Consider the following 13213-nt stretch of genomic DNA (forward strand, 5'->3'; position numbering starts at 1 on the left):
AAAACGTGCCTTAAAATCGAATATAAAGCCCATAATAACGCTAAATATTTTTTTGAAATTGCATACCAAACAACACATTTTTCGAGAAAAACTATAATAAGAGAAGAGTTTTCATATCGACGTGTAAATCAGTTCGGTGCCGAGTGAGGGTTAATTACGCGTCAACCGGCGAAACCTAATTAATCGGCCGGCTAGAGCCGCGGAACAGTGGCCGTGCGTCCGGCTGGGCTCGGAGTACACGATCGAATTGTATGTGGGACTTAATTCGCTCGATAAATTGTCAGTAGGATCAAAATTATTTTAATAGATAATACTGTTCGTGCGGTGTTCCCAACATTAGTTGTCCCTGTATTCGGACGAACAACATTAACTAATAGTGACATTTTAGCTCTAATCTCCGCCTGTATTGTGTGTTTTCGTTCTTCTACTATTTTGTAGCTTCCGTCATCATCAGCATAATTTTAAGAGCCTGGCTCTTGTCGGTGGAGTAATCGCCATTCCGTTCTTCTCTCTGCCACTGTTTTAGCTCCTGATACGTCACTACGTTGATTTTTTCTTAAGCTTCTGATATGTTTATATTTACTCACCATTTCCTAACCGCTGCGCTAGATCATTTTTATAGCCTAGATGATGTAGAAACCTATGTTTTAGCTTCAGGGTTTATCAGTTTTTTACTAACAACTTCAAGGTTATTGAACTCTGATGATGTATGTAGCATCGCAACAAATGCAGCGTAATTGTGAATTGGTTCCAGTTATTATGTTGTACAGCACCTTCCCACCTTGATGGTTAGGTGTAGCAAAGGATCTGCGATTAATGTATGACTGAAAAGAGTTTATGAAGCGGCGTTAGTTTTAATTTCATTCTTACACCCATTTTCTCGCCCATTATCAGTTCTGTTTTCTTTTCTATATTGAACTTTTAAATAGTAGGAAAAACAAAAGGATTATTGACTAGGGTTAGACCATTGCCCAAAACCGTCTAGTGTTTTTAAAAACAATTTTATATATGTATTTAGTTGCAAACAAACAGATTTCTTTGTCAACATCTTCGGTATTAAAAAAAATGTTTATAAAAAGACCGCCCTGTGCTGCCATCGAATCCCTAGGAACCCTCAAAAGTACAATAAACTTCATTTACAATTTTGCCTAAAATACTCTGATATCTGTGAATCGCTGAATTGTACAATCCTAGGAATGTGTGTAACAACAAATTACTCTTTCGGTAACGGTTATCTCATCTGCCGAGTAACATATTTTCTTAGCTAGTTGTACCTTATGGTATGGAGGATAAGCTGGGAAGCCTCTTTCTCTTAAATCTCTCTGTTGGGTCTACAGTTGATTCCAATCAATTATATATGAAAGTGCTTTGTCACGGGTATAGGGTTTGGGTTCCGATTTTGATTTTATGATGGATGCAATTTTTTTTAACCTCAGCAGCTCGAACAAGCTTTCTTTCGTCACTCCCTGGAGTGAGGAATGTGCGACTTTCCTCACTCCAGGGACTGAAACAAAGTAGCTTTTCAATTTAGTGAAGGCTATGAACTGTCACTTCATACTTTTATAACAATTTTTTTTTGTTTCTCTGTATTATTCTGTGTAATTCGAAATACATTTTAACCTTAAATATGTTCTCACTACTGAGGTGAAAAATTATGTGTGTAACACGAGAGCAAAGTTATTTTACATCTCGTGTTTTTGAGTCCCTCGCTACGCTCAAAATTCTAACTCGCTTCGCTCGTGATTCAATTATAGAATCTTTCGCTTTCTCGGGACTCAAAATAAACACTCGCAAGAAAAACCAACTTTCCTCTCTTATTGCACAAATAACTATAGGACGTTCAGGATGGGTCGGTGCTTTGACGGCTCCATGACACCTCTCCCCGGTTCTCCAGATATTACGTCCTCGTATAGGAATTGGGTTTTGAAATTTAACAATTGTCTAATATACGCTGACATTGATGTTTGGCAGTTATATTGACAGGATTTTTTTATTAATTTTATTTTTTATAGGTGCGGAAAACGTCTACAAATCGACTTGGTTTGCTTATGAACACCTTAGTTTCCTTGTCGACAAAAACAAGCCACGAGAAAGAATTAGTACCGTAAGTTCAGCTAAATATTATGTACAGTTATATTTTACTTCACTTCCTTTTCTGAAAAGTGTACATACCTAGTTAACGTACGGAAAAAGAGTTTTAAAATAATTTAAATTATTTATCTATTTGTAAAACCTACACCAGTATCCGTGCCAATTCAAAATGAGTTAGCATAGCTTTTTGAGTTGTATAGAAGTTAAATACTAAACACTAAACTTTGTCCGAAACAAATGTGATATTAAAATTAAGACAAGACTTATTTCTACTAATGGTATTGACGAAAGGAATTGAAATGATTCGGAAAAAATAGTTGTAAGTATGTATGTGACTACCTAAAATTTTAAAAATTAATATCTCCGTGTTCTAGATTTTGTCGATTTTGTCAATGCCGACCGACCGTGTAGAGCATACCATGGATCATTTACTGATTATTCTGCTTCGACAAAGGAATAAATGCGTTTCTATGGTTTCTCGGGACTTTTCTCGATTTCGTAAATATCTTTAAAAACTTAAAGCCACGGGAGTTTTAATAGGAGCAGTTTTTGGTTATCGTTTATCCAAAACGCACAAAACATAGGGATGTCCGCAACTAGGACAAAATCCCATACTGTGTATGGACGTAACAAGTAAAAGGGAGTATCTCCACGTCTCATGTCATTTTACCAAAAAGGGATAATTTTAGATAAAAATTCACAGCGGCTCAATTGATCATGTCCAAGGTTCCTATAAAAGTATTTTCCCTGGCTTTCACAATTTTAGGGTTCCGTCATGTCACAGCCAGTTATACTCGTAAACTATAAGCTTTAATTTAATGAAATTGGGATTATATAAACATGCAGTGTATCTTATGAGCGACTACTTAGATTGATAGTTAATATCGAAAGAAAAAAGTATTATTAGGGGGGGGGGGGCATTCCATACATGTAACTAACAGTAATAATTTCCACGAAAATTGTTTTGAATTTAGTTGATTTCGATTGAGCCATTAATTATTAAAAAAGAGGTACGAAACCGTCCATTACGCGTGGTCCAGTACGTGGTGGATTTTTTTTTATATTTCTTGGAGGCAGTCAACAATAATTTGAGGTTTTGTGTCAAAGTTAACGTTAGTGTTATCTCCTATTTGACTATTATAGTTAAAAAAATAATCAATGCAAACAAAGAGAACAATGAAAAACAGCAGTAATGAAGGGATACAAACGTTGTACACTGCGCTTAAGAAAAGCTCTCGTATTCAACACCTGCGCTCCCCTTTGTGATTGCTCTCGATTTAAATGCTACGTTATTAAACGCTGATACCACAGCAACAGCAAGGGACTACCCGCGTATATTTATTACCTCACGACTTTTTTAAAGTTAACCCTTCTCAACGTAGATATTATCTTCAAGGTTGGGCTAAGATATGCGTTTGGAAAAGTTTAGAAGAAATCGACAACTACATAATCTTTAGCAACCACATTCGGCATTTAAATCTGCTTGATTTTTACTTAAATACCTATCTAAATAGGTTGAAAGGCCCCGGAGTCAAAGATTATTGTTACTCATGGTAATTAAAATGATCACAATGACACCGGGAGGTCACAATACGCATAAATAAACATTCGCAATTAAATCGCAATGGCATTCACATGAACGGTATCAATCATTCGCAGGGCTGATAGGGAGTCACGATTTACCTAATCGTAACTGTAGGCAAGACTTTAGGCAACCCCCCTTTGTTTGAGGAATAAAATGCTCGATTAAATCTGTATTACTAACAGTTATTGCACAGGAGCCAAATTGACTCGAGGTAGGAGTAGTGAGTTGGTAGGCATTATGTCAGCTACTTTTGTAGTAAGTGGCGAGTGGCGACATTGTGCCAAACTGTAAAATTTAGCAAATTTAATGTCGCTGGTCTGATGTCGTTCATAATTTTTCAGTTCAGAAGTAAAATTGTTACTTATTATAGAAATATCATCAACATCGTCATATACTGTCCTCTATTAGTATCTCTCTATTCTCTAGTCAAATTAGGCCCCAGAATTTGCAAGTGAACTGAGGTTGAAATATTACTGGAACATCCCAAGGAGTTAATACATGAAAATAAAACCGTAGTCGGGTTGGTAAAATATATTTAATTCACCTTTTTTGTCAATTCTGCCGTACTAATGAAAAAGGACGGAATGGAAATAATACTAGGCTGAAAGGCTAGCAACACTGAATGTCTGTTTGACATGTTATTTTTATTACATTACATTACCTAAAGCAAAGAGGATATAATAAGATAGAGCGGTACTGTCATAGTAAATTTTGTAACCACTGTAAATTCACTGCCATCTATCAACATACTTTAAAACTAAAAGTGAAGATTTATAAAAATACGTTAAAATGTATTTAAATATGGATAAATGATTTTTTTATATGCATTAATTATTTTTATATGATTTTGACCCATGTTCTTCCACTGATATGCGTTAAAATTATAAATAACAAACGAAACCGTCAACGCCCTCTATACGAGAGTAGGCCAAAGCTAGTGGCGCCATCTGATCGAGAATCAAATTTTTGTGATTTTCGAGGCACGTTTTTTCCTTAAACTGTATCCATCTATTACGGAGTTATATCTATCTTTGCCTAAAGTAAGCATAAAAATGTAAATGTGAAGTTGGAATTTATAAAATATTGTGAAAGGGTCCACCGAATTAAATATTATATACCTAATGTCTTTTGATTAAAGTCGAATTAATTCTGAATGCTTGATTATTGAGATTTATTGAGGTTTTGATTTATTGAGTGGACTTATAATGCAACTTACACTTAATGTTATTTGGAAACGAGAAGTTATCTTATCAGATATCAATTCAAGAAAATCGAATAAGGGAACTTATACAGTAGGGAAAGGATGAAATAAATGATTGATCTTGTGAATTCATAAGTAAGTTTAATCAATCCACTATTCGCATTCTGAATCACTATTCATGGAATTTGCGGACGCTGACACGTCATCCGTTATCCGTTGTATTTATTTTAAGTGACAGTAATTTTTTCAACGAGTGTCTAAACTTTTATTGTTTTCTTTGTTTTTCACATGATTCTTTTTTCCATTTCTCCGGGGTAATTTGATTTAATCCGTTTTTCAATTGATTTTTCACCTCAGCACCACGAACAAGGGTACTTTGGTGCTCAAAAGAGTGAGCAAAATCGCACTGCTGAGATGAAAAGTACTACACGAGATCAAAGTTATTTACATCTCGTGTGCTTTTGAGCCCCTTGCTACGCTCATCATTCGAAATTAGATCTATTATAGAATCTTTCACTTGCACGTGACGCAAAAGAAGAAGTTGAAGAAATATTAAACTTTGCTCTCTTGTGGTACAAATAACTATTTTACGTCTGCCATTACGATGCCGGTGGTCAATGCCACTGTGCGAGAGTGACAGAAATATAATTAAATTATGCGCATGCGATAGGAAATGGCGTGTCAATATACGAAAATTATTTGTGCTGAGCGTCCTTACTTTAGTTGTTACGAATCACATCTATGGCTCCTCTACACTATCGGCGATGATAGACGATGACTGGCGGGCACGATAGTGTAGAGGGCATAACCGGCAGTCCCCGCCAGTCATCGTCTATCATCGCTTCGACCCGTGAGTTGTCGGTGTTTTGGGCACGCATCAATCGCCGGGTGGTTGCGTTGACAAACTACTACAGGCGATCGTGTGGATGCTTTCACGATGATCTTACCGATGATAGACGATGATACTATCAGCAATCATCGCCGATAGTGTAGACGAGGCATGGAACGAAACCGCGCGGACGAAAGTTTTGTAGATTTCTTTTTTACGAAAAGCTTATTTTTCCTTTTCAAAATGATAGCTTTCTTGCATTTCCAGAAAATTTGTATAACTTTATGTAATCTTTCCGCATGTGGCACATATCAATATGGCATGTAATTATTCTTATTGGGATATATTAAGTTGCCCGTTTTGGGACCTGTCATTTTAATACTATGGATACCGGTCTGTTTAATTAAGCTAACACGGGTTATATTGAGTAAACTGACCCGTGAACAAGATGGATGTAACTGCGTCGAAATATCGGGAGCTCGAAAAAACAAAACAAAAGGTAATCACGGTCCATATCCCGGTCAATATAAGTCTAGTGAAACTAACCGTGAATCATTCAAAACTCTTATTATTAGTTACTTTATTTTTGAGTATAATCACAGTAAGATACCTCATTTGGTTCTCGTTTAATTGTTTCTCTTCTTTTAATGAATATTTTAACTATACAGAATTTTGACTCTTGGAGACCCTATACATCTCTAATGATAAATTGACAAAATATAATTTCTTTTAGTTCTGACACTTTGAGACAATTTCACCTCTAAATTATTTTAGATTATTATTTTTTATCCGTTTGTTTACATCGGCGTACGTGGGATACAGATACAATACGGAGAGGTTTGCTGTTATGTAATGCATTATAGTTTTCTTTTTAAATTCGACTTAAATAATCTTTATATATCTCTCAGTAAATATAATACTTCATTTTAAATAGATAATTGCAATTGTATTTTATAACTTAGGTCAGATCACTTTCCACTTGAAATTCAATGTAACTTTAATCTAATTAGGCCCAAGATTAAACCTGCGGTTAAATGTGAAAATAATGTTTTATGGGGATATAGAGATGCTACTTAGAAGGTATACTCGTAGGTGCCTCGTTGCAGAAAGACAAGAATTTTAAGAAATTTTGGAGTGAAACAAATAAATTAAATGCCGGGGCGAGCCTTCCAGTACCATTAGGTTTAGATGACCCAAACCAGCCAACCTGTTTAAGGGTCATTTTCAAGTTACAGGCAGACCAGGGGGTCCCGGCGGGGCTGGATGCTGAGCACGGTGATGTTCGAGAACCTATTCTTATAACAGCTAAAGAAGTCGCATCAGTAATTAAATTCAAGAAGAGGGGTAGGTCTCCCGGGCATGACGGGATCAGCGTTGAGCACCTGCAAAATGCTGGACCATATATTAATAGACTCCTGGCCATGTTATTCGCCTTTGGCTTTAGACATTCGTAACTTCCAGTGGACCTTTTGAAAAACACTATAGTTCCCATTATTAAAAACAAGACGAGACGTTGCGGACGTGAATAACTATAGGTCAATATCGCTGGCTACTATCGTAGCAAAAGTGTTGGACGCTGTGCTTGAGCGCCGCCTTAGTGGATACGGCAAACTACATAACGGTCAGTTCGGTTTTCGGCCTGGGCTATCTACTGAGAGTGCAATTCTAGTTCTTAAGCACACCGTCCGATACTACACTGACAGAAGTACACCCCTGTATGCTGCTTTTCTTAATATGTCCAAGGCTTTTGACATAGTGTCGTACGAAAAGCTCTGGACCAAGCTCAAAGCAGCTGGAGTACCTCCGGAGATCATTGGTTTATTTAGGTTTTGGTACGATAACTTAATTAAAAAGAAACCTAATGTATGTATGTATGACACTTTATTGCACATAAACAAGTTTACAAAAAATGGACATAACAGAGTAAAAGATGTAACTATATGTACAAAGGCGAACTTATCCCTAATTTTATAGAGATCTCTTCCAGCTAACCGTAATAATTTATTTGTATTACCTACTTGTAGGCAAATTCCATGTTGACGTGTAAAAGTGCCCTTGCGGCCTATTTGCTGAATAAATGTTTGATTTGTGTTTTGAGGATTTTTTCTGAGTTTTTAATACATGTTATGCGTAAAGTAACGTTTTCTGAAATGCCTATATTATTATTGACTTAAAAAACAGCGTCAAACTTTTTTGACAGATATCATGACAAATGTCATGACTGAGTAGGAGTAACCCAGAATTTGTTAGTTGTCCGAAAAATAGTAAGTTACACTTAAAAAAAGACGCATTCGCATTCGCCTGTAGGATTATTGTTAAAATACGTACCTTTTTGATCATTCTAGATATTTTGTCTCCGTGTTCGTAGGGCATTATCTTGTCTCCTTTAGGGTTGCAGTCCAAGATACGGCTTGCATTTACATTGGCGTTGCGCCGGATCGGGCTCCTGAATATGTCGGGCTTTTTGCGGAGGAGCCGTAAGATGGCATCCACCAACACTTGCACTGCATCGTACGTCAGCGCCGCCTGAGCCTGTGTTAGCAGAACATTCGTCAATTTCCCTCCTACATTACCTCGACACATGAAAATGCAGCATTCTGATTCTAACACGCTCCCGCGTCTCATTTACAAATGCAAATGTTGACGTCGAGCTAAATGTTGTCGGGACAAAGACGAATGCATGTATGTAAGTATACACTACCTCTCAAAACTATGGAAATATTTTTTTATACAATTTTATGGAAAAAATTACGAGTGCCTAAATAGTTATGAGCGGTAGTGTACTTTAGTACGTGTGAATTCATATTACAATGCATTATAAACAAATCCAGTGCTCAATTAGAGTGACGGGCGAATAATGCGATATTTTACACAATCATTAATCGATTTTTGTTTTTAATTTGGGTCGAATCATTCGAACCTGCTTGCAAGTCAACGCAAAAAGACAATCATTTATTCAAGAAACATACATTTTCACTGCTGAAGTCAAACAGGCTAAATTATATTTCCGCAAATCTATCATTATTGGTAAGATTGACGAAAAATCTTACAAGTACCTACACTTTTCGTGATATACTTACCTACCTGTTACCACAAGTAAACGGTAATATACAGTACTTGTAACTTTAACACATAAATTGGGTTTAAAAATAATTGGCTTCACTTTAAGGTAGGTACAGAATACCACTTCTCAATACTACTTACTTATACGATACCAAGCCGATACGTTTCAGTGTCACTATTATTTATTTATCGTATGGCAATACACACACTTCTTCAGTGTCACTCATATGTATGTTGAATAAATTAATTTTTCATTTGACTCAAAATATGTTGAACTTTGTTTTATAAAAAAAAGTAACTAATTAAATATCCTATAACGTCCTCCAATCAAACTCTCATCAAGAAGTTCATAAAGCAACCAATCAATAATAATTTTGCCTGTTCAGTTAAACAATATTTGAGAAGGAGATGAACAAGTTTCTCCATTGAATTTAATTAGAAATAATTATATTAGCAAATGTTACGAGGATGGCTAATTTAGACATTTATCATGATATGATCATGATACCAAACTTTATCAAAAATTGTGGCTCAAAAATCTGCGGGTAAAAGAATCAACAACCAGTTTGGGATTATTATTATTATTATTATTATCTGTAATGCAGGCAGGCAGTTTAAACAACTGATAATGCCTGTATCCAGAGTCATAAACCGAGTTCTCAGTGTTGAGTAGAATTTGCTATGTGCTTATCTAATTTATTCTTAAACTCATTGACACTTTGGGCCGCTACTACATCCTCTGGGAGTTTGTTCCAAGCGTTGACCACTCTGTTGCTAAAGAAGTGTCGATGAGGATTATTGTAAGACCTGTGAGACACCAGCTTATACTGATGACCTCTCAGACGGTTGTTACTATTGCGTTCTAGCATCTTATGAAAATCTTTAAGGTCATAGTGTTGGGTTAGTATTTTGTATGTCTCAATCAGATCTCCGCGTTCTCTGCGCTCCTTCAAGGTTGTGAGCTTTAAGAAGTGTAGTCTTTCTTCATAGGACATGTTTTTGAGTTTCTTCGGTATCTTGGTGAAACTACGTTGAACTTTCTCCAACATCTCAATATCCTTGATAAAATAAGGGCTCCATACTTGAATTGTACCTATTATAGGAAGTAGTATTTGATTTTAGTCTCGTTCTCTGATAATTAAACCTTCCTTAGGTTTACTGAACATTCATTTACTTCACCTTAAAGCTTAAAGTGACTAAGCTAATTATTTTTGGACAGAGTATTCGATTTACAAGTAGGTACTACATATTACTATATTACTTGTGTAAAAGTGACATTCGAATTGCGACCGCAGCAGCATTACTTCTGCAGGGTTGACGCTGGCGATAATATTACTGACAATCATCTTGATAAAGTAAGTGATCGCCATTCGAATATTGCCTTCGCTTTCTTAAAAAATATAACTAACACACTATACTACATAAACTTATATAGTGTTGTAAACGTTGTTGATCACAAAAGTAGCTAAATAATATGAATCAATGACTTGGCAGCAATAAAGTGAACATATTTTTCCTTTGTCATACTCCGAAATTGTCTAGATGAAGCGGGTTGAAAGTGATACTTTTCGTCCTTAGGGAGTTTTACTTTCTAAGTAGGTATATATGTTTCACGTTTGTATGGGAAAAACTCTAGCTAAAAGAAGCGGCACCCCCTTATATTGTTACTTACACTTATTATGTTGATAAAATACGCCAAGTTTTGAGCACACCCTTGTAGTTGAGATAAAGTTAAGTACCAAACTTGGTGTATTTTATCAGCATAATAAGTGTAACAAAATAAGGAGGTGCCCCGTCGGAAAATTAAAAATAAAGTTTTTTGAACCACCCTAATCCTGGTGAAATTAATTGAAAGCCGTAAAAGTAGACATTTTCCACGAGCAGCATTATTATCTTTAGTATCAAAAGCTATTTGGTAAACAAAAGAAATAATTGGCGGAAAATCATTAAGCGCATAACTTAACAACTGTTCTGTTATTATTTGAGTTTGATTTCGAGCATTCTTCTATAGCTATAAAGCAGTGTTTACCGATATTGAGTTCCGTTTCCATTCATCGATGAAATCTCGAACCATTTTTCTAGAAAAATCCAGGACTCTAAATCCAGTAATATTAATAGCCCCAAATTCAGCGACTTCCTTTTCCCATCGGTCATCCATCACCTACAAAATAGAAAAAAAAAACATAATTAATTGTCAACCTTTCATTTGTTGGTCTCGTACTTATTTAGTTGTGTTAGTTTTTGTTAAGTTCAATAATAACGCGTAATTTTAAGAATTACACTTTGTAGGTATTAAGGCGAAAGTGGAGGACATGCGCGAAATCGCCTTCTCATACGAACGTAGCCCTCATTTTCCTCTCTGGATATTAACATTGACGAAAATATTTTAACACAATTCGTTGTATATCAACCACAGCTATGCCCTGCGTATGATTATTTTCGAATTTTTCAGCATTTAAAAATTTGTATGAAATCGGTTTTTCGCACCTAAATTTTTCAATAATCAAAAAATGTCAAACGTAGGGGCATAGCTATAGTTAATGTACATCAAATTATTTAAAAATATTTTCTATAATATTAATATCCAGAGAGGAAAATGGAGACTACGTTTGTATGGAGAAGCGGCCGTCCCCTTTTCTATAAGTACCGTAATACCCTTTATGAATTGAATTCATTCATTCATAAAATGGCCATGCACTTTTGCAGCTTGGTGTACGGTGCTTACCTACATGACTGCTCATCTACCGAAAAGTCATGGAAAACTAGTTACAGCGTTAATGGAAAATGGAATAGAGAATCCAGATAAGCGTTATTGCAATGGCGAAATAGAAAGAGCTCGCCGACCTCCATTTTGAATTGGACTATTATTTTTACGGGACAGCAAGTACGATAAAAGATTAGGGTATTACGTACTAATCCGCTTAAAAAGTAATGATAGTTCCGGCGACCGAGTTGTACGTCTCGCACGTGTTGAATGAGGGCTTCTTTGGCGAGCTGAGTGGTGGAGTCTAGAACAACGTATTTGTTGCTCCAGCGGTCAAGCCGTTCGAGCGCCGCGAGGAACGCCACCACGTCGCTCGCGTTGTTCACCCTCTTAACGTTCGATATGCGGAACGTGGCGTTTCCCGGCTGCAGGCTCTGGTACAGTTGCTGTAGACGCAGCAACCCTGAAATACAAATATAGGTTACACGCTGTGTCTACAGATGTTTGAAGTGAGTCGATGTTAGCCAAGTTAGTTAGGTAGGATATTTGTTCAGTGATATTGTTAGACTGCTTAATTAGATATTTCGTTATTATGATTATTTATTTTATTTAATCATAAAGTTTACATTGATAAACAGGACATTTATTAAAAACATATTCCACTGACCATGACAGGAACCTATTTTGAAATATTTTATTAACCTAAAATTAATAGGCAAATTGTAAAATGAATTGCCCGTATATCGCACCTCACGGTATTTGACTTATTATGTATAATAAGTTTTATCCGATTAAAATATATACATGGAGTACGAATATTGCGACTTTGGAATTACGTTTACCAATTTGATGGAAAATTACATTGGAAGGAATAATAGTTGTACGGCAGCAGAGTTTTTTACTTCTCCTCCCATTGTCCATTTTGTTTGCACTTGGCGGGGATCATCTTCGGATATCATACTTATTATGAGCACGGGGATAGTATCCGTTACGTATATCTATAGATATTTAAAATGCAATGTCCAAAGAGGAATAACATCATCTCATCCGATTATACGTTTCACTTTTATTAATGTTTAATGGAGACTCCCAAAATTTACATATTTTTATCTAAGTTCATATAATTAAACCAAGCTATAGACGTTACTTTAGCTAGGGTAAGACCTCCAGTGAAAGAACACTTAAGCAATTATCCAAGTTTGAAAAATCATTTCTCCGCATTCATTAATAATTGGAATAATTAATTGCAATTTAATCAATCCTCATTTAATAAATAAGAAAGTAATTTCTGCGATTTTTGATTACTTTCATAGTTTTTGAGTTATAGCAGAATTTATCAGAAACTACCCAAAAACTCAATGAATGAACACCGCAAAACCCAGTGAATGAACAATAGTTAGATCTTTAAAATCAGCATTAAAAAAAGATTTTTACACAAAAACCGTTTCCAGCTCTAATTTAGTAGGTATACCGAAAGCGTTCATATCTTTTTATCCCCTCCATATTGATTTCAAATAGATTAGAATGTAATAAAATGATGGTTATTCACCAATAACACAGAAACCTGTTATATATTAGTAAGAAAAAGGGAATCTTTAAAACAAGAAACAACGTGTAAGTATATTTTGATGAAAAAAGGTCAAGCTCTGCAAATAACTTTTCATTGCATTGTTCGTGGTTACAGTGTTCATACATAAAATTAGTAGAAATCTAATAAATGAACAAGCCAAATTTTGTATT

General features: G+C 35.6%; 1 protein-coding gene across 1 annotated transcript in view; it reads right to left on the bottom strand.

Moving 5' to 3' along the window:
* Positions 1-13213, bottom strand: part of LOC134754188 (glutamate receptor 1-like) — a 184520-nt gene that overhangs the window by 8615 nt on the left and 162692 nt on the right. The window contains exons 5-7 of the mRNA XM_063690324.1: positions 11683-11936; positions 10799-10930; positions 8035-8238 (exon numbers count right to left, since the gene is read on the bottom strand). Of these exons, the coding sequence (XP_063546394.1) occupies positions 8035-8238; positions 10799-10930; positions 11683-11936 (590 nt within the window). The remainder of the gene's footprint in view (positions 1-8034; positions 8239-10798; positions 10931-11682; positions 11937-13213) is intronic.

Source organism: Cydia strobilella, chromosome Z (genome assembly GCF_947568885.1).
Source record: "Cydia strobilella chromosome Z, ilCydStro3.1, whole genome shotgun sequence".
In the NCBI taxonomy this organism is placed as follows: domain Eukaryota; kingdom Metazoa; phylum Arthropoda; class Insecta; order Lepidoptera; family Tortricidae; genus Cydia; species Cydia strobilella.